Consider the following 26,811-nt stretch of genomic DNA (forward strand, 5'->3'; position numbering starts at 1 on the left):
GGCCTACTGTAGCCGCAAGTGCGGACGCAACTCAGTTGGACGGCGAGTGAAACGCTAAGGGGCGCCGCACTGCAGCCGAGGAGCCTCCATCTTGGGGGAGACGCACAGCCCCCACTGACTGACGCGACCTCACAGGCCAACGGGGCGCCCCACGCCGACTTTCGGCGCAGCATTGTAGGATAGCCACACCAGTGCAGCAACTTGCTGGACACTAACTCGGTGTCATCCGGATCTCGGCGCGTTGTGCTGCCTTCGGCCTATTCGCACATCGGTCCGCTACTGACGCCACCTCACGTGCCAACGGATTTTCTACGCTTTTTGTAGCCCTATGCCGCATAACAGGTCATGTGACTTGTTTATAAAACTTTTCATTGGTTCATTTTACTTTTGGTTTCCTAAAGATGGAAGGCTTGGTCATATGACCTAAAAATAACACTTTTCATTGGTTTAGAACATTTTTTTTTCCCAAACGATGAAAGCCCCACCTTGTTTCTGGATGATTCAGACTGAAGCTGGCGTCAGCATGAGAGCACCACCATCTCGTGGCTCCGTCGTGGTCATTCCGCGAGCAATCATGGCAGCAGCTCCCCACCGGAAGCCTGCAGGAGTCGAGGGCCCCCAAGACTTTTGTAGAATCTTCACGGCTGAGGGGACGCTTTCGAGAATGGTGCTCAAGCCCTAGCAGGCAAGCGTCCGAGTTCCAAGGTGTCCCAGGGCCATTTTAGTGGACCAGGCCCAAAACCGAAGAGCCGTCCGCCATTTTAAGAGTCATGTGCAGCCGCCTATCGCTGCACTGCAAGAGTGGGAGCAACTCAACAACATGGTGAGCGAGACGCTGTAGCCGCAAGAGCGGGCGCAACTCAGCTGGATGGCCGCCACCTGGGGAGGCCCGTTCACGCCGCCTCCCCCACGCCCCCCCCCGGGCCGCCCCACGACAATTTTCGGAGCAGCATTGTAGGATACCAAAACCAGTGCAGCAGTTTACTGGACATCACCTGGGTGCCATCAACATCTCAGCGCGTTCTGCTGCCTTGGAACTATTCGCACAACAGACCGCTACTGACGAGGCCTCCTCCGCACCACCCGGGACGCCCCACGCTGTTTTTCTTTGCTGCATTGTAGGATCCCAAAAACCAGTGCGGCACCCAGGTGACATCACCTGGGTGCCGTCCAGAACTCAGCACGTTGTGCTGCCTTGGGACTATTCTCACAAAAGACAGCTTCTGACCATTGTTGCTTTTTTTGTCAAAAATGTTTAAATGTTTGTTACAGTTTTTGTTCCGTTCGTTATATTTAAAAGTTAATAAAGTTTTATAATCCCACTTTGTTGGAGTGCTATATATTTTTAAAAAATCAGGTGAATGGGGCCTTGAATCGGGTTATTGTCATGTGTGGGCTTTGCAAGTGTACTGCTACAGGATCGGACATTTCAAACTCAAATGCACGTTCTTTTTCTTACCTTTCCGAAGCATGGAGCGCAATAGCAGGCAGAGAAAGGGTGATGCAAGTGTTGAACACTGCCTGGCCTGGAAGTTGCTGGCAGTGCCCCCCCCCCCCCCGCCCGCTCCTGAAAGAGGACACACACACACCGCCACCCCGAGTACTTCACAGATCATTAAAAGACCATGCGCTTGTTCATGAGGCTTAAATGGTTTATCACCCCTTCTAGAACCCCTGCATCGACCCTCTGACGTTTCCTGGAAAAATTACCACGTAACACAATACCAAGCCCTGTCAGCTGAAACCCCCGAGGAATCGTGGGGCATATTATCAAGGGGGTTTATCTCCGCTTTTTTGGCTTTAAAAGCCAAGAAAGCGGAGATAAAATTATCTCCCTATTACCAAGCTGTCGCTAACACCAGTTAGTGACAGCTAAAAGGAGATAGCGACCATCTTGGGCCCCGCTTTGCATGTCAGTGATATTTATCACTAATGACATGCAAAGTGGGCGTGCCAAGATGTTACCGACTGGAAACAGTCCCTAACATCGCTATCTCCTATTACCAACTTTTGGAGATATTCGCGCTAAGCGCGAATATCTTCAAAAGCTAACACCTGACCTGAGCAGTTCTTAGCCATGTTATCCAATGGGAGGTGGATAACATGGCTAAGAGCATTTGCTCGATAATGCATGAATATCGCTGACTTTTCAGCGATATTCATGCATTGCGGCCGTTTTTTATCGCATTTGCGATAAACCTTGCTAATAGCAAGGTTTATCTGCGATAAAAATCGCCGATGTGCGGCGATAATTTTTGTCTCTAAACAAGTTAGAGACAAAAATTATCGCTAGTTGTTGGTAATATGCCCCCGGGTTTTTGCTTGTAGAAATCGGGAGGCGGGAGACTAGCACTGAAATCAGTAGTCTCACGCCTGAATCGGGAGGGTTGGTATGTCTGGATTCTCTACAGCTGGGGCCATAAACTACATCCGCAGGGCTAGGTGATAGCCTGGGTCCGGCCTGGACAATCGGACACAGAGGAAGAGGAGTGTCAGAGGGTGCGGTAGTGAATAGGGTGAAAGGGAGGTGTCGGGCGGGCACAGGGTGTGATTCTCAGGGAAGAGCAGCGCAGATGGGGAGAAGTATATGGCCCATGCATGAGAGAGAGAGCGGGGGTGACCAGTGCGTGGGGGAGATGCTTGCGAGGGTGGGGAGCCGTGCTGAGAATCGACAGCGTGCAGAGAGTGGGTCTGGTCAAGGCATCTAAAATGGCTGCCGTGCACGACAAAATTGTGGCATTGGACAAAAAGGCAAGATGGCGCACACAATGTTTATCAATAAGGATTCATTTATAACAAAATATTTACTCGCAGTGACAAAATGGTGGTCAACACTTCCTGATTTCCATCGAATCGAACGTTAACTGGAAGACATGTATCAACATATATGAGCCTCCTCAGCCACCCTCAGAAAACATAAGGGGTCAGGATACGTCTCCCGCACCCCCTTATACCTAGTAATTTAATTAAAACGAAACACAAAATGGCGAATTCCCGTTTCGCTACCAGTTTGCGGCCCAGTTCGCGGCCCGGGAAGCGCTTCTACCGTGAAAAATATATATTTTTTTATTTTCCCCACGGGACCCTTTAATAACCCCAACATCATTCCTAGGGGGTCAAGAGAGGTATACCTTGCCCCCTTTCATTAAATTCCCCCTTCGTTTTTCACCTCTTCTTCTCTCTTGATCCTACCGAGCGATAAGATGGCGGCCGCTCCGGACTGTTTAGAATGTTGACAGACACCGGAGAGCCAATCAGCTTTCTGCGCGCAAAGTTCCGTTTCGCGAAAAGTAAGCGGACCGGAGCGCAGCCCGGAGCGCTGTTACAGATATATATCTTGTTTTGAACGTTAATTTCTCAAAATCCACTGGAGCACATATATTGAGACCTAGCAAAGGCACATCGGGCTAACAGTCCCTACAATTTTGCCAAGTTTCGTGCAAATCCATTCAGCCGTTCGAGCTAAAAGTGAGACCAAAGGCATTATGGAAATTAACATGGGAAAAACGCGTTTTTCGGACCCCCCTTTTTCTCGGCCCCCCCCCTTGACGAAACCCCCCCAAATTTTCGGGGGCTGCTCAGAAACAAAATGTGCCATTTTCCTGAAAATCTCAGCCGATTCCGTCTACAAACGCCAAAGTTATTAGACATAGAATTTTCAAAAGTTCCATAGACAAATAATCCTAACTATATATACCTACTGGCGATAGCCAGTAGGTAATATATATATATATATATATATATATATATATATATATATATATATATATATGTATATATATATATATATATATATATATATATATATATATATATTTGCTCTATACTGTAGCTGCTTTTCACCTAAACTTGAGAACTACCCAGAGTTCTCTGCTTCTTTTTTGCATATATATATATATATATATATATATATATATATATATATTACCTACTGGTGGTCGCCAGTAGGTATATATAGTTAGGACCTAGTTTCCATAGGAAATCCGCAACATTCTATTGGGAATAACTTTGGCGCCGGTTGTTGAATCTTCGCGAATTTCTCAAAGAAGAGGGCCCGTTCCGCTCCGCTTCTTCCCTGAAAGTCTCGGGTAAATGTGTTTGTATATATATATATATATATATATTTATTTATTTTTTGGGCATTCTACGAGCAACTCACTGAAGTAAAACTGGCCCAGCACTACAATATTCAAAATGCCCCTCTGTGTATTCTTTGTTTGTTTCCCTGAGAGAGAGCACGAGTGAGCAAGCGAAAAGGTCCTAGATCTGTTACTACGATCCCTGGGGGAGTCAGGGTTCTCATGTTCTGTGGTTGCCCGAACCATTTGCTTCCTGTCTAAGTTTAGGGGGGGGGCTTATGGTGGCACTGTGAGCTATTGGCCTATAGGACAACACCTCCTGTGGGGGTGCTCTGAATCAATCTGGCACCATCCCAAAGTGTATGTAGCCAAACAAATGTGCAGTTCTTACTGGAAAGTGGAAACTACACAACACAACAAGATAACTAAGGGTCAAGATGGACTGTTTCCACGAGGAACAGGATCAGTCCTGATTTTCATTTCAAAATAGCACAGTGGGCAAAAAACAATAGTTTGGAATGCTAAACGAGTGATTGCAACTATTTAGACTATCTGCAAGCATTTATCGCATCACCGTTTGGGTGTTTGACTGGCAGTAGTATGTCTGGAAACTTGACACTGGTGAAGGTTTCTAAGCCTACTACTGCCAATGTTTGTGAATTCCAAAAAGTTGTAAATTTGATCTCATTCAAGGAGCACACATATGGGTGCAGATGTACTACTTTTTTAGTAAACCAGTCACCATATATAATTACATTTCCTCTCCAAAAATGGACAAGTTAAAAGCTCTTCGTGAAATGAGAACAACAAAAAACACCCACAGTGATATAGGAAAATCTACTTTGGTCCTTCAGACATAACTCCCAAGCCAAGAATGCATTTAAGGGATGTCACAGCCCAAACTAACCCCTGAAGCTTTTCATCCCTCTTGGGCCTTATAGTTCTCCCGGGGTATCATGATCGCGTACAACACAACAGATTCGAGTTCCGGCCCTGGGATCAATTATTTCACATGTATTTTCACTGCACACGCTCCTCTTCCTCTCTGCTAAAAGAAGCCTTGATGGTAGAGTTGCCAAATCGGTGCCTGTAAACAGGAATCCATGTTTCTAGTCCTCGCCGTATATAAATCCTTCCAGATGTGACTGACAAATATAGGAGGTGGCGCCTGCACATTAATAGGGCAAGGGAAGCCAGAGAAGAGCCTAGTGCCTGGTTTGGCACTAAGAGTCGGAGCATGAACCAAGCCATTAATGTTGGCATGTGTATCACACAAACCCATAATGTAGAAGAAGGATAAAGTCTCTTCAAAAATCAAAAAATGTATTTCATTAACATGTGGAAGCGTTTCATCTTCGTACATCAGATTATATCACTGTATAGACAGACATTTATTATAAATGAGGCTCCCTGTACTCCGTTTTCACCGATCTTTACATATTAATACAAACAGAACCCCATTTATTTTCTTGTCTGTATTTATTTTTAAGTGTGGCTGAAAACAAAAATGTGTACGAATCTAAATGGTGTCAGTCCTAGCTGTCAAGCGAATACTTGTGCGGATTGAAAAGCTAGGGGTTAAAAAAAGAAAGGAATTTTAGTAAAGAGGCTTAAACAGCAGTAGATATGCACAGGGTGACTACTAAAATGTGTATGTTTTCATATAAGTGCTTTGATTTATCATCGGTGGGTTATCATATCACTGAAAGCTCTCAAGCATTCAAGCATTCATGTACATTTATCGGTTGAATGAATGTGGAGATGTGCTAGTTTCAGCTTCTTTTTTTCACAAAGCCCAAATCAAATAAGGATAAATACAGATAAAATTAGCAAGAAAATAAATATGGATAAATACTGACAGAAAAGTGAAAGAAAATAATTTCTAAACATGAAATAAAAAAATTAATGGCTTTCCCCCTAATGGCAATGCCATTAGTGGACTAAAAGGCAAGCCAGTAGTCATGTAAAACCTAAACGAGGCCTAGATTCTTAATACAGATGGAGCAACATTTTAGTTTATTAAATCATCCTGAACTCAGGTAATTAAAAGTGCTCTTACTTATGATATTAAAGAAAAAGGAGGCTCTCTGAGATGAAATGTTTGCCTAGGATCACACAATTTGGACAAGCATGGACGTCAGTATTGATTCCAGGTTATCTGGGTTCAAATTTTGAAATTCTGCCACTCTGTGTATATCTCTTTCGATCTCTCTCTCTCTCTCATTTTCCATCAAAGGTTATGGTTTTGAAGGGTTGGACTGGGCTAGAGGGCAATCTGGCAGCGCCCGGTGGGCTGGTCTGACAGGTCAGTGTGTGGACCAGGTTTCCTATTGTTTGTTGGCCTATTTTTTGTTTTGATGGGCCAGTTCTTTAATAGTTGATTTCCCAGATATTAAAAAAGCATGGCCTGCATCAAAGTCAAATTCATGCAGCCCCATAAATTGCATAAACACATTTACAGCTTGTCATTACAAGTTCAAAACTGCCCTAATTTGAAAACATAGGCCACTTTTTTACCTACTGGAGTAATGGGACTACTTTCATTCTGATGTCTCAGCCTATTTTCTTTACCAGTTCGACCCTGCTATTTTGTGTTTATTCTTGGGGCACAACTAGATAAACCAACTCAGACATAGTAGACCTGACTTAGGGCACCCAGATCCAGTTATTATCAAACCAATAATGTATTTATTTGGATGGTGCTTGTTAGACCTGTCAGCCTTGGGGTAGTATGCCACCCAACTGTATGCCTTTACCCTCCACTTTTTTGCTGAATTTCATATTTGTTGGACTTAGGATGCTCTGCAGTTTACTGCTGCTAACCAGTGTTAAAGCGCTTATGTTCACCTCCTAAAACATGCTAACATTGGCTTTCACCTTACTGGCATATTTAATTTACATATAAGTCCCTTGTCGAGTGGTATTCCATATACCCAGGGCCTGTAAATTAAATGCTACTAGTGGGTCACATAAGCAAAAGGAACAATTGATAGATGGAATGCTGAACAATGCAAACATTCACCCCCACTCTCAAAGATCTGGGTTTAATCCATCATTATTTGGCTCACTACACCACCCAGTTTGGACCCAGCCATATGCAAATCAGTCTTGACCCTGTTCCTCATGTGAACAGTCCAGTCCGAACTGCAAAGCCAGGCCTTCCCAGGTCCGGAAACAAGCATCCTGTGACCAGTTTCAGGTCATCACCCCTTATCAGCTAGGCTAGCTTGAATCCAGTGGTGAAGTGAGCATGGGATCCACGTCTGGGCATACCCTTCCTACTTAGAACGACAAAAACAAAAATAACTTATCGTGCCACCCACTTATGTCACCGTTAAAACATGTCTCAGACTTACCATTGCAGCCTGAATTTTAAAGTTTTAAACTGCCAGTTCAACGTGGTAATATAACACTCTTGCGATGCCTTAAGCTCCCCTTTTATTGCATATAAGTCACCCCTAAGATAGCCCCTAGATAGCCCATCAGGCAGGGTGCATTGTAATTAAAAGGTTGGAGATGTACTTTTACATTTTACATATCCTGGTAGTGAAAAAATCCTTAATTTGTTTTTCACTTCTGTGAGGCCTACCTTTCCCATGGGATAGCATAGGGCTGCCTTATTACATTTAATACGTGCTAACTTTTGATTGGGTACAGTTTAATATTTCATGGTTGGGGGCTGAGAAATTGCAATTAAAATCCTCTTTAATGGTAAAGTCATATTTTAAGTTACAGTTTTGAAAATGCCACTTTTAGAAGGTTGGCATTTTCCTGACCTAGCTATTTGGTGCCTGCAGCCTGTCCTAGCTCACATGACTGTGTACAGTCAGCAGTTGGGCTTTGTTAATTCCACCCAAGCAGTAACACAATAGAGAGATTAAGGGTGCCTGAGGAGGTCAACCGGCAGGATGAGGGGCAAAGCTGGCACAGCTCCACTTGCAACTGAATAGGCTATGGTCTGCCTTCACACAAAAGACTTGTCACCCCTGCATTGTTTGCGCAGCCAGCTTGGGGCCCGAGCAAGGGAGTCACGAAACTCCAAGCACTTCAAATGGAATTCGCTAGAAACTCCTACTTCAAAGGAGGCTCCAGGTATAAAATGAGGACCCTCAGACCCACTCTTTAGTTTACTTTATGGACCTGAGTAAGGACTCTCAGAAGACTGCCTGCTGCTGTGGCCTGCTGTGTAATACACAAGACTGCTTTGCTGCACCTGGAAGGACTACTTTGCTACCTGTAGACTGCCTTGAACCATCAGAGGCCGAGGAGAGGAGAGCAAGGGACAGGTTTGTGTGTGCCATGTGAGGCAGCACAAACAGCTCTGTAGAGTTTTTCTGCCCAAAATGCAATGTCTTCAGCCACAGTCTGTGTCAGAGACACCATGCCGAAGTTGTGACATAGAGCATTATCCATGGTGAAAGGTGGTCAATATTTTGCTCTATAGGACCCAATAGAAACCCTTTAGAGTAGGTGCATGTTCCTGTTTTCTGAAATTAAGATTCAGATGTGTTCCCCTTTGCCATTTCATCTGAAGTTACATCAAAGTGGAAGTTTCACTGGAACACCAGGTTGATCTTCTTTGGCAAGTTTATTTTGTTGTTCATTCCATTCACCATCAGGTTAACATACAGGGGAAAGACAGCACAGAATCAAAAATAATTCCTAGTTTCTTCACTGTTTGAGTCAACCGATAGGAAAGTAAAAAGACAATGATTTCAATTGAATGAACGCAAGGCAATTGGCCTACCTCCTGCCAGGAGGGTCTTCAACTAAACATATATATAGTCATATGATACTCTGATACATCCTAAAACGTGGAACCAATCACACCATTGTGTTACATTGATTCATCAATCCCCTCACTAGCCATAAGTGTATTCGGAGTCATCAACAAACATATGGGAATGGAGTGTTCCATGGCCTGTGCTTAGAGTCTCATGTACACATTTAATATCAGAGAATGCTAGTGCTGATTTATTGTATGTCTCATTGTGAACATTCACCATCTTTGAGTGCCCTAACATTATCACTCATTTTATGGTTTCTTGCTATACCTTGATTGTGTATTTTTCAACTACAGTACCCAGTTTTGTTTATATGGCTTCAGAGCTTTAGCTGTCTGCAAGACCTATTATTAACAATGAAAAGAGAATGGCCTTGGATCAGCCACAATTAGCTACTGAATGTTAGGTGTATTATTCCAAGTCAAAGGGAATACGTCCATTACACTACATTAAATTCATTTTTTCGTATGTGGCTGTGACTACTTGGTGAACGCTGAAGCCATCATTAAAAAAGTGTTCCTCCTCTCAAAACATTATGGGATATATTACCAAGCAATAGCGATAATTATCGCTATTGCTTGGTTAGAGACAAAAATTTATCGCCGACCTGCGGCGATTTTTATCGCAGATAAACCTTGGTATTACCAAGGTTTATCGCAAATACGATAAAAATTGGCCACAATGCATGAATATCGCTGAAAAGTCAGCAATATTCATGCATTACCGAGCTAATGCTCTTAGCCATGTTATCCACCTCCCTTTGGATAACATGGCTAAGAACTGCTCAGACTCTGAATAAAGGCCTAACCCCACATGGGCTGCTAGGACTACAGTGCGCACTACTGAAATAACATTTAAACATTCAATAAGCTTTTCAAATTAGTCCAACATGTATTCAATACTTTTCATTTATTTTAAATCATCAGTAGAATCCAAAAATACTATGCATAGGATCAAATCATATAACATTTATAATATGCATTGTTTTTAGAATGTTTCATGAACCACCACCCAATGCATTTCGGGACGTTCTTGTCCCTTCGTCAGGGGTTCCAATTTTCAACTGAAAAGAACAAGGAAACAATATGAAATGATGCCATATTACATATTTACAGTAAGTCAGCAGTTAAACTGTACATATAAAAATAAACACTTCGAAAAGAGCATTTTTTCTTAGCATTACCATGCTGATTCATAATTCACACAGGTTTCAGATGAAATCACAGTCAAAAACAGAATGAACAATTATTTGGATGCAAAATTACTAAAACAAAACTGATGGCAAATATAGTTGTACTACCCTACAGAAACACACACGACTCTGTCTAAACAAAATAGAACGAAGTGAAAAGTATACCAAAAAACAACCAATCAGTCTACCTACTGGATGACAACACCCAGAACACCATGTCCTCCATTCCTCAACATGCGCTCGCCTTAATAAAAAGACGAACGTCGTATCCAAATGATCCATGCAAAATCAAGAACGATGATAACACTGTTAGGAAACAAGTTTCCACAATTAGAAACAGCGTGGTTATACGTAAAACGTTCGGAGTGGTTATTAATTCGACAAGCCGCTCACCTCTATATAAGCGAACCTATATAGTCTGTCTATTACGAAGAATCCTCTGTACCTACAAAAAATAAAAGTAACATCAGTACACTTGTTGTTTAAAAAATAAAATTTACAGTGCTGAGTCAGTACGAGACGATCAACAAACCTAGCTTACCTATGATTCACTCCGAGTAGCTCCAAACTATCCCGCCTGGCTGTTTCAACGATGCACTTCCGTGTCATCGTACTCAGCTTATAAACGTAATTTCCGGGTCAAGAATCGCAATCGAAAAAAGACTATGTTCGCATGATGTTATCGGCTCTAGATCAAATACTTTGAACGTGCTAAAAATAATACCGTACGTATACCACATCTCATGATCGAGTGGTTAATATATGAAAATGATTCGAATGTCGACATAATCATTGCCTAAATCACCGTGACTCGAAACATAATCATCATGGTTCAAAACCTGATAGCTTTATGTGGCGTACACAGAATCTGGAAACACAATAGGAGTCTCAACAGTACATAACCACAAAAGAGAGATAAAAACTTAAAGAATGCGTGTCAAAATACATAATTGTTCTAAAGCTGCCTGCCTGCTATTTACACCTTTTTTAATGACATGAATTATAAATACCCTGCCTTCTATTTACAGCTATGGTATTTAAAGTGATACATCATCATACAGAAGCACCCAATTTTTAAACCCTATCCAATGCGGTTACCATCTGATGTGTAGTTGAATGTGTAACCCAAGTGTGTCGTGGGATTCCTAAAGGCTATTTAAGACTGTCACCATGCCCCTTTAAGAAATATTTAGAGAAAGCAACTCATTTCAAATTTATCATTTAACTCCAATGGGGTCAGAGTTTGTAGTTTTTGATCCAGAAAGCCTCTCTCCGGAGAAGAGCCTGTTCATTATCTCTACCTTCTTGTCGAGATACTGATTCAATGATCTGACATTTCATTTGTGCTATAGTATGTCTTTTGTCCATCCAATGTACAGCCAATGGTGACGTGCTATTTTGATTTCGTATTCGACTTTTATGTTCGGATATTCTTGTTTTGAATTTCCTTGTAGTTTTGCCTACATATAAAAGTCCGCACGGACATTTGATTGAATATACAATGAATTCAGTATTGCAGTTAGATGCATGATATAATGCGATTTTTTCTCCTGTCCTGGGTTGTAGTAATGTATTCCCCAATATCACATTATTGCAGTTGTTGCAATTCCAACATTTGGTGGTGCCACAAAAGGACCCTCCTTTTGATTTGACTTTTGAAGGCTTTGTGAGAAATTCTTTCAAATTTTGAGCTCTTGTATAAGCACATATTGGTTTTTCAATAAACAAGTTTCCAAAGTCAGGTTCCACTTCCAATAATTCCCATCTACGTAGGATAATCCTTTTAATGTCTCTAGATGCTGAGGAATATTTGGATACAAAAATCATTCTATTGGTGTTAGTTTTTTGTTTCTTTGTGAGCAGCAAACTTCTTTCCATGTTATTGACCTTTGTGATTTGTTTGTCAAGTAAATCTTCCGGATAACCTCTTTGGATGTATCTCCCCTTTTGTTCAAGCAATGATTCTGCACAATCAGTTTCTTTTGAAGAAATACGTTTAATTCTCATGAATTGAGATGTGGGCAAATTGTCGATCAAATTTTTCGGGTGAAAGCTGCTGTATAGCAGTGCATTATTTCTATCAGTTGATTTTTTAAAAAGCCTGGTTTCAATGGCCTGGTTTTTCAATTGTACCATGACGTCCAAAAAAGGGATTTCATTATGACTGATCGTAGATGTAAATTGTATCCTGGGGTCAACTTGATTAAGACGCATGATATTATTCTCCAAGGAATCTTTTGAATGTCGCCAAATTACAAAGATGTCATCAATGTAACGTCTAAAAAACACAAGACCTTCTTGCCAAAGAGAATCAGTTAGTATATGGTCATGTTCAAATTTGGCCATGAATGTATTGGCGTACATAGGCGCTCCTGGAAAACCCATGGATGCACCATTCATTTGATTGTAAAATTCATTTTGCCATTCGAAATAGCTGTTCATCAAACAGAACTCCAATAATTGTAGCACCAGCATTTTTGTCTTTCTGATCCTTCTTCTTGTAGTAGCGCCCATTCAACTGCTTCTAATCCAGATTGATGTGGGATTGACGTATATAATGCCACAACGTCGATTGTGCACAGTATCTACTCCTCATGATTGTTTACTGAGATAGCTGTTAAACTCCTCAGAAAGTCAGAAGTGTCTTCAATGTAAGTTGACCACTTACACACAAACTATTGCAGGAAATAGTCAATGAATCTACCTGGGGTTTCAAAAATTTTTGAAACCCCAGGTAGATTCATTGACTCATAAGACAAACTACAAACTCTGACCATACACATTCAACTACACATCAGATGGTAACCGCATTGGATAGGGTTTAAAAATTGGGTGCTTCTGTATGATGATGTATCACTTTAAATACCATAGCTGTAAATAGAAGGCAGGGTATTTATAATTCATGTCATTAAAAAAGGTGTAAATAGCAGGCAGGCAGCTTTAGAACAATTATGTATGTAGTTTAGTTTTATTTATGGTATTTTGACACGCATTCTTTCAGTTGTTATCTCTCTTTTGTGGTTATGTACTGTTGAGACTCCTATTGTGTTTCCAGATTCTGTGTTCGCCACATAAAGCTATCAGGTTTTGAACCATGATGATTATGTTTCGAGTCACGGTGATTTAGGCAATGATTAAGTCGACATTCGAATCATTTTCATATATTAACCACTCGATCATGAGATGTGGTATACGTACGGTATTATTTTTAGCACGTTCAAAGTATTTGATCTAGAGCCGATAACATCATGCGAACATAGTCTTTTTTCGATTGCGATTCTTGACCCGGAAATTACGTTTATAAGCTGAGTACGATGACACGGAAGTGCATCGTTGAAACAGCCAGGCGGGATAGTTTGGAGCTACTCGGAGTGAATAATAGGTAAGCTAGGTTTGTTGATCGTCTCGTACTGACTCAGCACTGTAAATTTTATTTTTTAAACAACAAGGGTACTGATGTTACCTTTATTTTTTGTAGGTACAGAGGATTCTTCGTAATAGACAGATACATAGGTTCGCTTATATAGAGGTGAGCGGCTTGTCGAATTAATAACCACTCCGAACGTTTTACGTATAACCACGCTGTTTCTAATTGTGGAAACTTGTTTCCTAACAGTGTTATCATCGTTCTTGATTTTGCATGTTGAGGAATGGAGGACATGGTGTTCTGGGTGTTGTCATCCAGTAGGTAGACTGATTGGTTGTTTTTTGGTATACTTTTCACTTCGTTCTATTTTGTTTAGACAGAGTCGTGTGTGTTTCTGTAGGGTAGTACAACTATATTTGCCATCAGTTTTGTTTTAGTAATTTTGCATCCAAACAATTGTTCATTCTGTTTTTGACTGTGATTTCATCTGAAACCTGTGTGAATTATGAATCAGCATGGTAATGCTAAGAAAAAATGCTCTTTTCGAAGTGTTTATTTTTATATGTACAGTTTAACTGCTGACTTATTGTAAATATGTAATATGGCATCGTTTCATATTGTTTCCTTGTTCTTTTCAGTTGAAAATTGGAACCCCTGACGAAGGGACAAGAACGTCCCGAAATGCATTGGGTGGTGGTTCATGAAACATTCTAAAAACAATGCATATTGTAAATGTTATATGATTTGATCCTATGCATAGTATTTTTGGATTCTACTGATGATTTAAAATAAACGAAAAGTATTGAATACATGTTGGACTAATTTGAAAAGCTTATTGAATGTTTAAATGTTATTTCAGTAGTGCGCACTGTAGTCCTAGCAGCCCATGTGGGGTTAGGCCTTTATTCAGAGTTCATTCATCAATGCTTGGCAGGCATTAATACAGAGCAGCACACATATCGGTAAAACTTAGTAATCAGTTGAAAGTGTGCGACACCCAACCACATTCATAAGAACTGCTCAGGGCAGGTGTTAGCTTTTGGAGATATTCGCGCTTAGCGCGAATATCTCCAAAAGTTGGTAATAGGAGATAGCGATGTTAGATACTGTTTCCAGTCGCTAACATCTTGGCACGCCCACTTTGCATGTCATTAGTGATACGTTTCTCTGACATGCAAAGTGGGGCCCAAGATGGTTGCTATCTCCTACTAGCTGTCGCTAACTGGTGTTAGCGACAGCTAGGTAATAGGGAGATTATTTTATCTCCGCTTTCTTGGCTTTTAAAGCCAAAAAAGCGGAGATAAACCCCCTTGATAATATGCCCCTATGTTTTCCATTATAAGCACATGCTTGCTTAAAGTATGATCTTGAAAATAGTAGGAAAGTGCTCTACAATATGTGTATTTTTAAAGAGATAATTATGGTGTGGAAAAAATACAGCATGAAAAATAAAAGGAATGATTTCTTTAAACTATCACCTCACAAATATAGAGCTAAACTAATAAGTGCTCATGATATTCTTGCTCTTATTTCTTTTGAAAATGAAGATTTGATATCAAGGAGAGTTTTTGTATTAGTTCAGCTTTTGCATCAACGTAAAGCAAAGTTCTCATAGGAAGGGGGCCTGCTTTATTGTCTTCCTTGTGTTTATATCACTACAAACAAAAGGGGGTGATAAAGAAGGCTCCATGCTCACAGACCCTGGTTTCAAAAGAAGGACACCTCGAACGAAGAGAGCAAGGTTGATCATAGCAACTCTCTCATCTGCAAATCCCACACAGATGTGAACGATCCAATGTGGGAGATCCCATATTCTACCCCGTAGGCTGTATGTGGAATCGTCCTCAGAAGAAAGTAATTAATGAAAACGTCTCTGAACACTGAAGGAACTGCAGCAGTCAAGATTGTGCACAGTGCCTAAAGTTACCTAGTGACCTGCAGATGGGAGAGTGGGCATGTTCCTGGCAGAGCTTACCACTGCCTGTTTTGCCCTTGTTTTGTATACAAAATGCACTCTCAATAAAGAATATTTTGAAATCAAAAAAAAAAAGATACAGTGATGAACACAGTATGGAATAGTTTTGGGAAGACAGGGCACAGGAATTACAGATAAATGCGGTATCATGAAACAGCCCCTGGTAAGACCCTGATCCTAAGGAACTGTGCCTTCCCAGCTACTTAGAATCCACACAGCGGATTCCAGATGTGGAAGCACACATTGGTAGTGCAGGAACAGCATCCCAGTAGCTAGCACACCTTAACATTAAATGAAACAACAAGTAGGCCACTTTCAATGTTCATGCCTAACAATGTTTATGTAGGGCGCATTTAAATTAGGCTTGGGTGTAACAAGAGTAATTTCCGTCATTTTGCATTGCTCTTTTGAGGCAAATTTACAGAAAATTACACACTAACACCCGAGTAATTATGAGTAACTTGGTACAAAAACCCTACCACATGAGCAATGGGACCACGGCCTTAGTGAGCGTGAGTGGCTGATTGCTGCTGCTATTCGTGTTCTATAGCTTTTACCTCTACTTTCTTAGCGCAAAATGTATCCTCTTGTCCATTTTGGACGCAAGGGTGCATTATGCACTACGGAAATATCGGTAAATTCTGGGTTACGCTCCTCACGTAATTTTACATAATCTTGTGTAATTTTTCAGTAATTTCACATAATTACATTACAGCAAATTATGCAAGTTACACCCACCTCTGATTTAAATGAAGACATTCTGGACGTGATTACGGTCCGCAGTATTGTGCTCCACATACCGAATCCCTATAAAGCTTCTTTAATTCAGTGAGATCTTTTGCAATCATATAAAGTATATTCCATATTTACTTTGTAATTATATTTTTTATCTACACTGTCCAGGTTTTTTTGTAGTAGAATTTTATTTGCTGTTCAGCTGGCTTTTTTTCCAACGGTTCCCAGCCAATGGCCTCAGATATGGTTCATAATTTCGGAAATATATGAACCAGTTCTGGTAACTGCAACCTTCTTGTTTGATGTCCTTTCCTACTTTTTGCTGTTCGTCCTCCATATAGTGTACAAAAGACTGTAATATTGAGGAGTAGAAAGTTACCTTACATTCGTAAATCCTTTTACCTCCTCTGAATAATACAAGATAAGTCCCTTTCCCTCCTTGAGATAGGAATGAGTTCCCTTGGTCCCTTTCTCTCCTTGAAATAGGAATGAGTTCCCTTGGACCCCTTCCCTCTTTGAGATAGGTATGAGTTCCCTTGGACCCCTGCCCACATTGAGACAGGAATGAGTTCCCTTGGTCCATTTCCCTCCTTGAGATAGGTATAAGTTCCCTTCGTCCCTTTCCCACCTTGAGATAGGAATGAGTTCCCTTCGTCCCTTTCCCTCCTTGAGATAGGAATAAGTTCCCTTGGACCCTTTCCCAACTTGAGATAGGAATGAGTTCCCTTGGTCCCTTTCCCTCCTTGAGATAGGAATAAGTTCCCTTGGTCCCTTTCTCTCCTTGAGATAGGAATGAGTTCCCTTGGACCCCTTCCCACATTGAGACAGGAATGAGTTCCCTTGGTCCATTTCCCTCCTTGAGATAGGAATGAGTTCCCTTGGTCCCTTTCCCTCCTTGAGATAGGTATGAGTTCCCTTGGTCCCTTTCCCTCCTTGAGACAGGAATGAGTTCCCTTGGACCCTTTCCCTCCTCGAGATAGGAATGATTTTCTCTGGCCAAGGGCCGAGGGAAACCCTTTCCCTAGTGGGAAGGGGAACAGAGCATCCACATACTTCATGGTGGTGTGGGAGAGGGGGCATCTTCACGAGGAAAAATATGATCATCTTTGAAAAAAAGTGCTATTACACAAAGCCGTGGGGCAGTGTGCAATTGTACCCTGGGTGCAATTCCATATTGTTCAAATAGCTAGTTTCCCAGGAGCACGCCTGGAAACAAACCACTGGAACAGCTTTCCAGATTTAGACTTGGAAATTTTTGAGCAATGCCCAAAAAGTGTAAACGTGCATTCAAATGAGAAAGTGCATCTTTAAACAAACTTTTACACATTTGTTTGTAATCAGCCCTAACAAATGTGTGGTTTTCCTATATTGTCATATTTTCATAGACCATGCCAAGACTACATTTTACGAGTGCATTAGTTGTAGTGCAAGCGAAATACCTGTACATTGTAGTGTGTAAATCATTTTTTGTAATTGTGTTTTTCTTCTAGCGGAGGATGGGGGACCTGGAAACCACTTTGGATGTGTGGAAATGGCCTGTCACAAAGCACAGTGGGAATTTTCGGTCTTGGGAGGATTGGTAAGTTGCTACAAATAGATTATTTATGGGATCAGAAGGAGGCAGCAAGGACCTTTTTTAAAAAAAATAACTGAGAAATGCAGTATTGTACATTCTGTCAAATGCGCATAGCAGATCCCTCAAAATGTGTTGGTTTTTCAAACTCCCAGGGGATTCTTTAGAGGGTGGCGGGTGCAAGACATCTGTCAAAAAGCAGCTTATGCCAATTTCATTTTCTCGTTGGAAGGTCTGTCTTTTTTAAGGTGGGAGATCCAATGTACATTTTATTTTATTGTTTGGAGCTACCTGGGAAAGCCTGGGGGTCATGAACAGAAAATAACAGAAATTAATACCATGTTTCCAGAGCACCAGGGCCATTTTTATGTGTTTCTCAGTAACAAACTCCTGTTTAGGGATCATTGAAAAGTTCATGACTTCACCCGTGGCTCTCCCAGGTACTGGTTTCATCAAAACTGAAGCAATTGGATGCTGTGTGTGTCTGTACTGACATGCGACTAGAAATCAGGCGATCTAAATAAAAGACAAATTACATAAACTTTTGCTGACCTACTAGCCAAGGTCAATGGCTCAAAATGGTTTTCAAAGATCGACTTGAACTCTGGCTACCAGTGGCTCATAATGTCACCAGATTCACAATCCATAACATTCTCAAAACATATAGGCCTAGAAAGGTACGATAAACTAAACTCTGATATAAGATGCATTCACGAAGTCATCTCTGCACTATAAGGTGACACGGTACAATGAACACTCACAATATACTGGTAAATAACAGTAGCAACCAGCTTGCCTAAAACAATACATAACCGCAGTTATTAGCCATGCCTAAAAAAAATCCTAATTCTGGGTACTATCATTGGGACTGCAGCTCTTTTTATGACTATGTCTATGACTGTGAAATAGCTGTCGAATCATGTAAATCGTTTTTGTTCTGGTGGAACTTGAATTCCTCAACACTAGTGGCATGATCATGTAATAAACGTTCCCTTAAGATATTTGAATTTCTCAGCATAAAAACGAACTTCAATATTGCCGGATTTATTCTATACTTAACATTTTGCAAAAGAAGTTCAATACCCATCACCAACTTCTGCCGTCGAAAAATTCTAATACCTTGGGCACAAGGTTCTCTACATGTTCGGAACAACAATCCTGATAAATTCAAATCGTGCCACCTCAAAATTGTTAATGTGATTCCACCCCATTTGCATTTACAACAGAAAACTGAAAACATGTGCAGAACATTTCTTTTTCTTAGTATGATTGTTTTATAAGGGTATTTAAGCGCTTGGGTCCTTGTCACTCACGCATTTCTTCTTAGGGTCTGAAAATATATTGGAATCTTTTGGAGCAGAAGTTAATTTATGTTGTGGAGACCAATACTGCCTGCATTATGTAGGTTGATACAATAGACACTGCTAAATGGAACACATGGAAGAAACATGTTTCAGTTGTAAAACGTATTTCATATGACATATTTTTTCAATAAAAGAAGGGAAATCTCGATATGTTATTTTAAAGAGAGAAAATGAACATGCCATCTGCACTACTGCAATATATAGTCAACCATCAAAGCTGTGTCAGCTGCATATAGGTTTAAATCTGGGATGTCCAAAGTATACAAGCAGTCTAAATAGGGCTAATTTACATTTCAAGTGTTTATCCTGACATGGACTCGACCCTCCCGAACCTGGACTCCCCTTATTTAGATTAATCAAGTTTTATTTATTTATGATCTTGGAACTCTGAAGAAATCCACATAAAATTGAAATTAACATTTTCAAAACATTCAACTATGATATACAAATGCTATAAATATAGAAGACATCAGATAAAAACAATTTTAGCTATAATACCCACCATATAAATGTGTTAATATATGTCTAAAAAACACTTTAAAAAGTTTAAAATTCTATGACAAAATATTGCATTCGGTGGTACATAAATGGAATCTATTGGGGCAGAGAAAATAGATAAAAATAAACAGATAGGCCTTATCCATTTACGGCGACATAATGATAGGGCAGGACAAATAAACAGTACATGCATAAGATCCTGGACAGGATTATTGCACAAATTGCAGGCTGGAGAGGTACCATACCATTTAGATAGTAGATGATTTAGAGGGAGTAGACCTTGCCTCATTAATAACCAAAAACGACGCACTCCATGGGGCAGGTTCGAAGTAATATAAGCCTGTGCTTTGTTTATCACCCAGGAGTCAATAGATGGATCGGTACTTCTCTTTAGCATGCGGGCTTCCCTATCCCTAGTAAAACTAAATTTCCAGGTAGCCTGTTTCAGAGTGGCTTTTAATTGATATGGAGATAGGGTGAAGAGTATGGTTTCATCCAGTTGAAGCAAGTCTACCGCAGCTTTGAAATTTTTAACAATTAAAGATTGCTCATTTAAACTTCCCAATAATTCTTTCCGGATAAAAGATCTTATTGTACCTAGCTCACCCTTTACAAGGCTTATAACCCAACGTACTATCCCCGCAAGTCCCTGTACCCAGGTACTTCTTAGTCCAAATTCCAACCTTAAAGCAGCCACGGGACATGCAGAGTTAACTGAGACTAGGCTCGGTAAAATGTTGCCTTCTGTTGTATTTAGGAAACCCCATTTTCCTAAGTCAAGTAATTCCATACCATACAACAGAGAGGCAGGAATTTTAGCACGAAATACCTCCAATAGAATTCCAAAGTGTCTCTTTCCTGTGGACCTATAGAGGGAACCCAAACTTTTCCCCTGTGTAATTGCTTTATGAATATTATTTTCTATGTGTGCGAAATCACTTAAATTACTACACACCGTTTTTCCCAAGAAGACATAGGATTTTACAAGTTCCAGTTTTTGCCCACCTACAGCCCAAACGAAGTTTCCATACTTCAACTTTTTTCTACCATGCATGCACATTACTTTGCTTTTAGTTACATTTATCTTTAAAAAATGGGCCTCTGCATATTCATGTATCACCTGAAGATGACTATTTAATCCCCTTGGTGTCAAATCCAGTATTATAATGTCATCCGCATAGAATAAACAAACAATTGATTTTCCCCCTGAATAATGGGGCGATGCCTTCACTTTGAGACAGAGCATAGGGAAGGTCAGAAATATAAAGGGAGAAAAGTAGAGGAGTCAATAAACATCCTTCTTTTTGGGGATTTTTTGGGAGAGATCTCTTTCCCCTCCCAACAAGACTCTACACCAGGTATCTGTATAGAGGGCACGGACTAGCTCCAAGAGGATGGCTGGCATACCCAGGTCCAACAATTTCCCCCACAGCAAAGGTCGATCTACTTTATCAAATGCTGTGGAGAAGTCTATAAACGCTGTGTACACTCTTCCACCTCTAACTTTGACATATTTTTCGTTTATTACCTGTAGAGCCGTTAAGTTATTGATAGTTCCATGTTTTGACCTAAACCCTGTTCGTTCAAAAGGTAATATTTGACCCCCGTTCACCCAGTCATTTATTTGCATCAAGGGGCATTTAGCAAAAACTTTACCCACTGCATCTAACAGAGCAATTTGACGATAGTTTTTTGGGACATCTCGGTCTCCCTTCTTGAATAGGGGGACTAATATACTCCCCTTCCAGGATGGGAGGACCGTTTTGTTTGTATAGCAGTAATTAAACACCAGATAGAGGATTTTACTCCACATTTTACTGTTATTAAAACCGTAATTGGAAGCTCATTAGGGCCCGTCGCCCCGGAGGACCGCATTCCCTTAATCGCCATTCCAATATCTTTTTCAGATGGTGAGCCATATAATGATAGATCTTCGTTTAGTCCAGTGTGGTTGATTATAGTTGCATTACTCGCATATAGGTCCTGTATATAGATAACCCATTTATGCTCCTCAATGGCGACTGGGAGAGGACATGATCTAGCTCCACATCCCTCCCCAATGAGAGACCAATACTTTCTTACTTGCCGTTTCGACACTGCTTCTCTCAAATTAATCCAAATTTTTTAGATTAATCCATTCAGGCAGCAACTGATGAAAGACTTTGAGCCACAGCTGGATGGAAACCGAAACCGGCCCTGGCAAACAGCTTGGCTGGCCCACAGGGTAAAGGGGGGGGTGTTATTTGTAGCACCACTCCCTTCTCACCACTGCAGCTTTTGCTACAGTTGGCCAATATTGCAGCTATGCTGCAAAACCGGCCCCCGGTAACAAAAACGGCCAACAGGGGGCCAAAACCGGCCCCCATCCTGGTGGCCCACCGGGGTAATGCCTGGTGCCCACTACGGCCAGTCCGGCCGTGCTTTGAGCTGCATAATGTTGGCTGGAGTATTCCAACTAAGAGCAAGACTAAATAACCTGTGTTCTCTGAAGTGGTACAATGGCAGGGTCAGACTGGCCTATAAGGCAACCAGGCAGTGCCTGATGGGCTTTTCTGACAGGTCAGTGTGTGGGCCGTTTTGTGGCTGGTTGTAGGCCTTTTTTATTGTCTGCTGGACTGATATTTTTACTGTTGTTTTCCAATATTAAAAAAAAAACAATGCCCGCAGCAGACACAAATCCATGCAGCCTTTCATACCTTACAAAAAGCCCATGCAGCTTGCCTTTACAAGTTCAAAACTGGCGCAATTTGCAAACGTTGGCTACTTTTTCTGCTCTCTAATTCACTAATGGAGGATACTTTTATTTAGGTGCCCGGGCCTATTATCAGTCCCAGTCCCACCCTGTACAATGGTACTTACCAAGTGGCTGATGAAATACAAGTTTGGACTGTTACTTTTCCAGATATTAGCTTATAGTAATTATGTATGCATGAGAATCCCCCCAGCCTCGCAGAAATACAACCATCAGGTAACTCAAATTGGAGCCGAAAACTCAAATCATGTATGTCCTTGAGGGCAAACCACTCTGCTACTGTTTGTGACATAGTTTGGCGAGGTGCTTAACACACAATCGTAAATGTAATCCACTGATTTCCAATGTGGTAGAGCGATGGAAAGCATCTGCCGCAGGAGAAGCATAGGCAGTGCCAGATGAGTAGCCAAGCCCTTCCATGTTGCTGGCCCCTGGCTCTGTTTAAATCTGCTGAGGCCTACCAAAGTTTCCAAATCTTGACTCAGTAGGTAAAGGTTCATTGCTCAGATCTCTTTTCGTGCCTTGTGTAGTTTGGTAATGTGTTGTTCCTCATAGGTGGGTCTGCAGGTTTAAGGTGGAATAAATAAAAAATGTCCACCATTGCTCCTGATCTGTGGCTTGTATAGAAATTATGAATCTATTTAAACAGGATTGTGCTCTGGAATTCACGAAACTGCTCATATGTCTTTCATTGCTCGAATTGTGCACCTTAGTGGCTCTAGCACGTAAAAGATGAGCAGGTTCTAGTCTGCATCTTTCCTCCTCTATGCCGAAATATGTTTGGCTTACCCATTCACAAACATTCCCAACGTACATAGAGCATTATTCGTACAACATGATTGGAAATGGTTTGTCCACTCAGTTCTACTTTCAATATGTGTAAGACTAGTTGGGGAACACATTGTAAATGCACACACCTTGTATAATGATACATTTGATATTGCAGTTGTTATATTTTGGGTGATTGTCAAAACAGCACCGAAGACCTACAGGCATTGTGGTAAATGATGTTAAAGATGGTGGACACCTATAATACCCAGATAAGGACACAACACATGGCTACTCTTGCTTTTACAGGTGAAGCTATTGCCAAGCGTCTGAAGCCATTTGGAGTGAAGAAATTCTTGTATACTGATATTGGCCCCAGACCCGAGGTAGCTGCTAGGATCTCAGCCGAGTTTGGTGAGAAGAAGTCACTTTATGTGCTCAAATACCTGAAAAAACAGCACATTTCAGTCAATATGTCTAAGCTTCTTGAATGGCATGGTGATGTAATAGTTCGGTTTATCACTCAATTCACACTTTGTCTATGACATGCTTTAAGTTACATCACACTATAATATTCATTCAATCCTACTGTTAACGCACCTCTCTGGGACACGCTATTTTACTTCATTCTTGATTGGTTTAGGAGTCCGAACACTTTTACACCTTCCTGTAAGCTGGTAACAAACTGAGACATTACTGCTAAGATCTGTGTGTGATCTGCCTATTTCAATACCAGTAAGTTCGACTCGGCTTTGATCCTTCCAAAGTTGGTAGACGAGTACCAATTTTGATTGAGTAATAATGTGTGCACGTACAATTGTTGCATGTAAAGTGCTTTGGATAAAAGCGCTACATAACTAACAGATTATTGTTATCCCAGTTGTATGATTCATCTTAGAACCTAACACAAGGCCCAATCAGGAGAGACAATGTTGTGCAGATGAACCGCTTCCACGTATTGGCTCAACAGATAGCAACAGTGCACTGGCAAACGTTCTTACTGTAGCCAATCAGGTCATTCCCACAAGCCAGAGCTCAGCATAAGACACACACACTAACTTATGTGTTAGTGGTGCATCCTCCTATTACTACTCCCTTAACATTAGCGAAGCGTATGTGATTGGTATCTAGTTAAAATGGTAGGAATACAGTCCCACTCTACGCCTTCCAGTGTTTTCACATTTGTACAGTATTAAAAGGTGATGAGGGAATGCTTGCAAAAGTCTCAGCCACTGGCAATCACTCAAGACACATTTCAGTTAATTGTTCTTTTTACCACTGCACCAATCCAGGTGCATGGAAATCAGTCCTGGTCGTACACTACTACAAAGAATTCAGCATGAAGCTTCATGCCATGTTACCTCTAGATTTGATCACAAGCAACACGAAAGTGGTTTCATTGTTGGTGGGTCTCATCAGTGAGGTGCAACCAGGAGCCTTGTCAAGGACTGGAAGCTAAGAAGGTCTTTTGAGTCTCCTTCTAGGATACTCCAGAAAAGGTAACTCCTCCTAGAAGCCATATGCCAACCTGCACAGAACAGCACACAGGAAAGATGTCACAATATTCCAAATGAGGGTTGACAATAGGAGAGAAAAAACTCAAAGGTGAAAAATTCACCTTGACAATCCTGTAGCTTTTGATTGAAGATGAAAATCATTACTGAAAATATCAACAAGGCACCAAACTCCTCCTGACATCAGGAAGGGGACAAGAAGCAAGCAAGAATTCTAGGTGTAGAATGCAGATGAAAATCAAACTGTTAGAAACTAAAGTCTGTGACAAAAGTACTAGCAAAACAGCAAAGAAGGCAACAAAGCATATGGCAAAAAGTGTGTTGCAACTCATTTTGCTCTCATGATTGGCTCCCTTATATATGATTCAAACTTGAACTGGCACCACAGGAAAATACTACTCCATGTTAGATTGGAACTTTCAAATCACAGCCGACAGACAGATTGTAATTGCATTCATAAATCAGTTACTACCACTGATGAGGTGTTGAAGCGTTTTAGGCCGGGCAGCATGCTTCTCCATAACCAAGGTTAGTGGTTAATCAAATATTACTGGTTATTGTAAGTTATTGGAATTCGTCTTTTGCTCTGAATCAAACTATTCCATGCATTCACTCCAGTTTTGTTGTATAGATTACATTAATAAACGCTAGCTGTGATAATTGGTGTGGAGGTGGACGGGCGAGGTAATGTAGTTGGTTGTAGGGGATAGTAGTAGAGCTTGAGGATGTTAGGTATTGTTTGGTTGCATGGATATGACTTTCAAAGAAGGAGAGATTGTGATTTTCAATATGAGTTTGGAGAAATACAATCATAAAGATTAGGACAAACAGGCTTGTGACTTTGAGAAGTCTGTGCTCAGAGAGAGGAGGCATGCAGCAGATGGAAAGGAAGAAGAGGGCCAGTTCAGAAAAAAAACAGAATTTTTAAGTAAAGGGTCAGTTTTTCATGCTTGACTTACAGATATAGAGGTTGCTTTTTCATATAGCATGGAGTTTGAAGATGCAAGACAGTAGAAAGAAACTGCATGATTTGTAACGGAAGATAATGATATATTAGGTACTTTCAATAGGGACCAAGACTGTAGAAAGAAACAGCATGATTTGTAACGGAAGATAATGATATATTAGGTACTTTCAATAGGGGCCAAGACTGTAGAAAGAAACAGCATGATTTGCAATTGAAGATAATGATATATTAGGTACTTTCCATAGGGACTATCATCAGGCAAAGAGCCTGTCTACTGTTAGACTACCACTGGACCACTGCTCCAGCAAGGTCAGCTGATGAGCTCAGGGTTTGGAAGCATAAAGTAATGGATGGATGCATATACTGAAAAGTAGGAGAAGCTTTAGGCTGTGCTTGAAGGAAGCTGTAACCTCATGAACATAGCAATACAAGAAGATATATGGGTAAATAATGCTAACATTATTACAGAGATTTTGCAAATGCTAACACTGATGTCTTGTGATGTTCATCCACAAGCCTGGCTTACAATATTAATTATAAAAAGCAAAGTGGGATCACTTTGGAAGCCCATGGTTGTAGCATGACACAAGATGGAAGGCGAGAGCAGCTTCGTAACAGTGGAAGTGTATTCACTTAATTTCTGTGGCAATCGAGTAGAGATCCAGACACCAAGGTGAAAAGGATAGTGACTGGCTCCCTTCAGAAATGAATTTAAGACTTGGTTAGCAAGGAACAGGTGATTACATTTCCTTAAGAACTTTCCTTGGATGAATGTTAGGAGATGGGCTGGGATTGCAGACTGTTTGTGCAAAGTGAAGGGAGCCCTTTAGGTGAGGCCCGACCTTTTGTTTTGATTGATCACAGGAAAATGCAGAGACCTGTGTGTGCTCTAAGCAGGAGACTGCCCTGATGTGAGGGGCATTACTACACAAAGGCTGATTGGAGAACAACCAGGAAAAGGCATTTACATTCTGGTACCAAAAACTACAATCTTTTGGGAGGTGTTCAGTCTCCTTGAAGTGGAAGAGGTGTGGCGCAGCGGCCAGGGTGCCTGACTTCGATCCACAGGGTCCATGGTTCGATCCCCGGCTCCAGCGGCAGGTTAGCCCAGCACCATGTGACTCTGGGCAATACCTTGCTTAATCTTCCCGATGGCTCCCCGCACCAGGACTCCTCTCCGGTGGTAGCTGTGCGCTTTACAAATGCTGGCATTTACAAGTCTCATTATGCGTTTCTGTACAAT

The 26,811-nt window shown here is 41.1% G+C and overlaps 1 protein-coding gene across 3 annotated transcripts in view; it reads left to right on the top strand.

Moving 5' to 3' along the window:
- LOC147727677 (glyoxylate reductase/hydroxypyruvate reductase-like) overlaps positions 1–26,811 on the top strand; it is a 311,029-nt gene that overhangs the window by 221,151 nt on the left and 63,067 nt on the right. For 2 of the 3 annotated variants that reach the window (XM_086961680.1, XM_086961682.1), the window contains 2 exons: positions 17,623–17,711; positions 23,397–23,501. In XM_086961680.1, the coding sequence (XP_086817806.1) occupies positions 17,623–17,711; positions 23,397–23,501 (194 nt within the window). The remainder of the gene's footprint in view (positions 1–17,622; positions 17,712–23,396; positions 23,502–26,811) is intronic. The other variant, XM_086961681.1, reaches the window with a different exon arrangement.

This window comes from Lissotriton vulgaris, chromosome 3_1 (assembly GCF_964263255.1).
Source record: "Lissotriton vulgaris chromosome 3_1, aLisVul1.2, whole genome shotgun sequence".
Taxonomy (NCBI): Eukaryota; Metazoa; Chordata; class Amphibia; order Caudata; family Salamandridae; genus Lissotriton; species Lissotriton vulgaris.